This window comes from Myotis davidii, unplaced genomic scaffold (assembly GCF_000327345.1).
Source record: "Myotis davidii unplaced genomic scaffold, ASM32734v1 scaffold88, whole genome shotgun sequence".
Classification (NCBI taxonomy): Eukaryota; Metazoa; Chordata; class Mammalia; order Chiroptera; family Vespertilionidae; genus Myotis; species Myotis davidii.
The window spans coordinates 5,416,519-5,418,507 of NW_006300377.1; the positions used below are offsets into that span (position 1 = coordinate 5,416,519).

Below are 1,989 nucleotides of genomic sequence, written 5' to 3' on the forward strand. Positions count from 1 at the left end.
GGCCATATTTCAGTTGCTCATGAGCCCTGTGTGACTAATGGCTATCAGGTTGGACAGCAAAGATATAAAACATTTACCATCACAGTAAATTTTTTTGGACATTGCTATCCTAGATTCTTCCTGCTTGCTCATCTTTCTCTCCCTATCCTTACTCTTCCCCCCATCCAATCAGACACTAAATGTTATCAATTCTGTCTCTTAAAAAATCTCTTAAATTCAGTCTTGCTCTACATCCCCACTGACTTGATTCATCATTATTTCTCACCTGGACTCTCACAGCAGCCTTCTGGATATTTCCTTTATCTCCAACTGATAGGCCTCCATTCCATGCTTTGCCCTCTTACTGGTGTGATCTTTCTACAGTGTAGTCAGGTTTCTCCCCTCCTTAAAACCACTCACTGTCAGGGATATTGCTAGGCGCCTAGCATGACAAAATTATCTGTTTATTAGTCTCTTCTCTCAACTGGGTAACTGGTTCTTAAAGGCTGAGTCTGGGTTTGATTCATCTCTGCATCCACAGGGCTGGCACTAGGCCTGGCGTGTATTAAGTGACAGTAAGTCTTTGTTTACTAGTTTAGCCTTGCCTTTTTCTCCTGAGCTCTCTCAGCACTTTCTTCTGCCCCTTACTTAACATTTTTCCTGGGCTTCATTATGCAGTGGGTACCTTTGACATGACTGGTCAAAAGTTTCTGATGACCTAGATGCATGTAGAAGAAATATAGTAGGAGTTGATGCTCATGTGTTTTCTCTCCTCAGGCCTTGGATGAAGAATATTTGAAAGTAGATGCCCAATTTGGAGGCGTTGATCAGAGAAAGATTTTCACCTTTGCAGAGAAGGTTAGTATCCTCTTTTCTATCTTTTTTCTTTTGAGCCTCAGAGATATGCTGAACATGCCAGTCCCACCACTCATAGCCAAATTGTGTGGTTAAGTATTATTTTCCTTTGTTTTGCAGATGAGAAAACTGAAGGTAGAAAGAGTAAGAAAGTTGTTCAGTATCTCAGTTAATGGCCAGGCAAACAGCTCAGCTTCCAGGGAAAGGCACTGCTGTTCTTTCCCAGAGCATTTGGTCTGTTTGCTCAGGATTTTACATAAATCACTCAGCTCTAAGATGAGGTTTAATAGTGCTTAAAGGAGGAAATTAGTACAAGCCCATAACAGTCTTTTTTTTTTTCTGGGAAAGAGCTTGAGTAAGTTGAAAAGAGCTTTTGAGAAGCAGTTGGTATTTTTGTAAGCATCTCAAAACCTCACATTGGCAAGGGTGGAGAGAAAACACTGCTAGTGGGAATTGCTGGAGGGTGGTTTGACAACACTAAAATGTTTCTGCCCTTTGCCCTAAAAATTATAAGAATTTAGCCTAAGGAAATAATTTTAAAAATGCAACTTGAGTTATGTATGAAAGTATTTATCATATTATTAATTTAAAGCAAAAATCTAGAAATAAATTTACATCAAATGACTAGGGATTGGTTAATACATTATAATAAAGCCTCACATTGGAATCTTATTTAATTTTTTAATGGTTTTTAGATATATTTAGTGAATGGGGAAATGTTTACAATGTAAATTTTTATAAATATATATTTTAATATTGTTTATTAGAGAGAGAGGAAGGGAGAGAGATAGAGACAGAAACATCGATGTGAGAGAGAAATATCAATTGGTTACCTCCTGCATGCACCCCAACTAGGGATTGAACCCATAACCTGGATATGTGCCCTGACCAGGAATTGAACCCACAACCCTTCAGTGTACGGGATGATGCTCTAACCAACTGAGCCACACCAGCCAGGGCAGTTTTTATGTATTTTTTTAATTAAATCTTTATTGTTCAGAAATATTGTTTTAGAGAGAGAGGAAGGGAGAGAGATAGAGACAGAAACATCGATGTGAGAGAGAAATATCAATTGGTTACCTCCTGCATGCACCCCAACTAGGGATTGAACCCATAACCTGGATATGTGCCCTGACCAGGAGATGAACCCACAAC

The 1,989-nt window shown here is 38.9% G+C and overlaps 1 protein-coding gene across 2 annotated transcripts in view; it reads left to right on the forward strand.

Moving 5' to 3' along the window:
* The window catches only part of YARS (tyrosyl-tRNA synthetase), a 25,308-nt gene that overhangs the window by 6,960 nt on the left and 16,359 nt on the right, over positions 1 to 1,989 (forward strand). For both annotated transcript variants that reach the window (XM_006777362.2, XM_015572806.1), the window contains exon 5: positions 757 to 837. In XM_006777362.2, the coding sequence (XP_006777425.1) occupies positions 757 to 837 (81 nt within the window). The remainder of the gene's footprint in view (positions 1 to 756; positions 838 to 1,989) is intronic.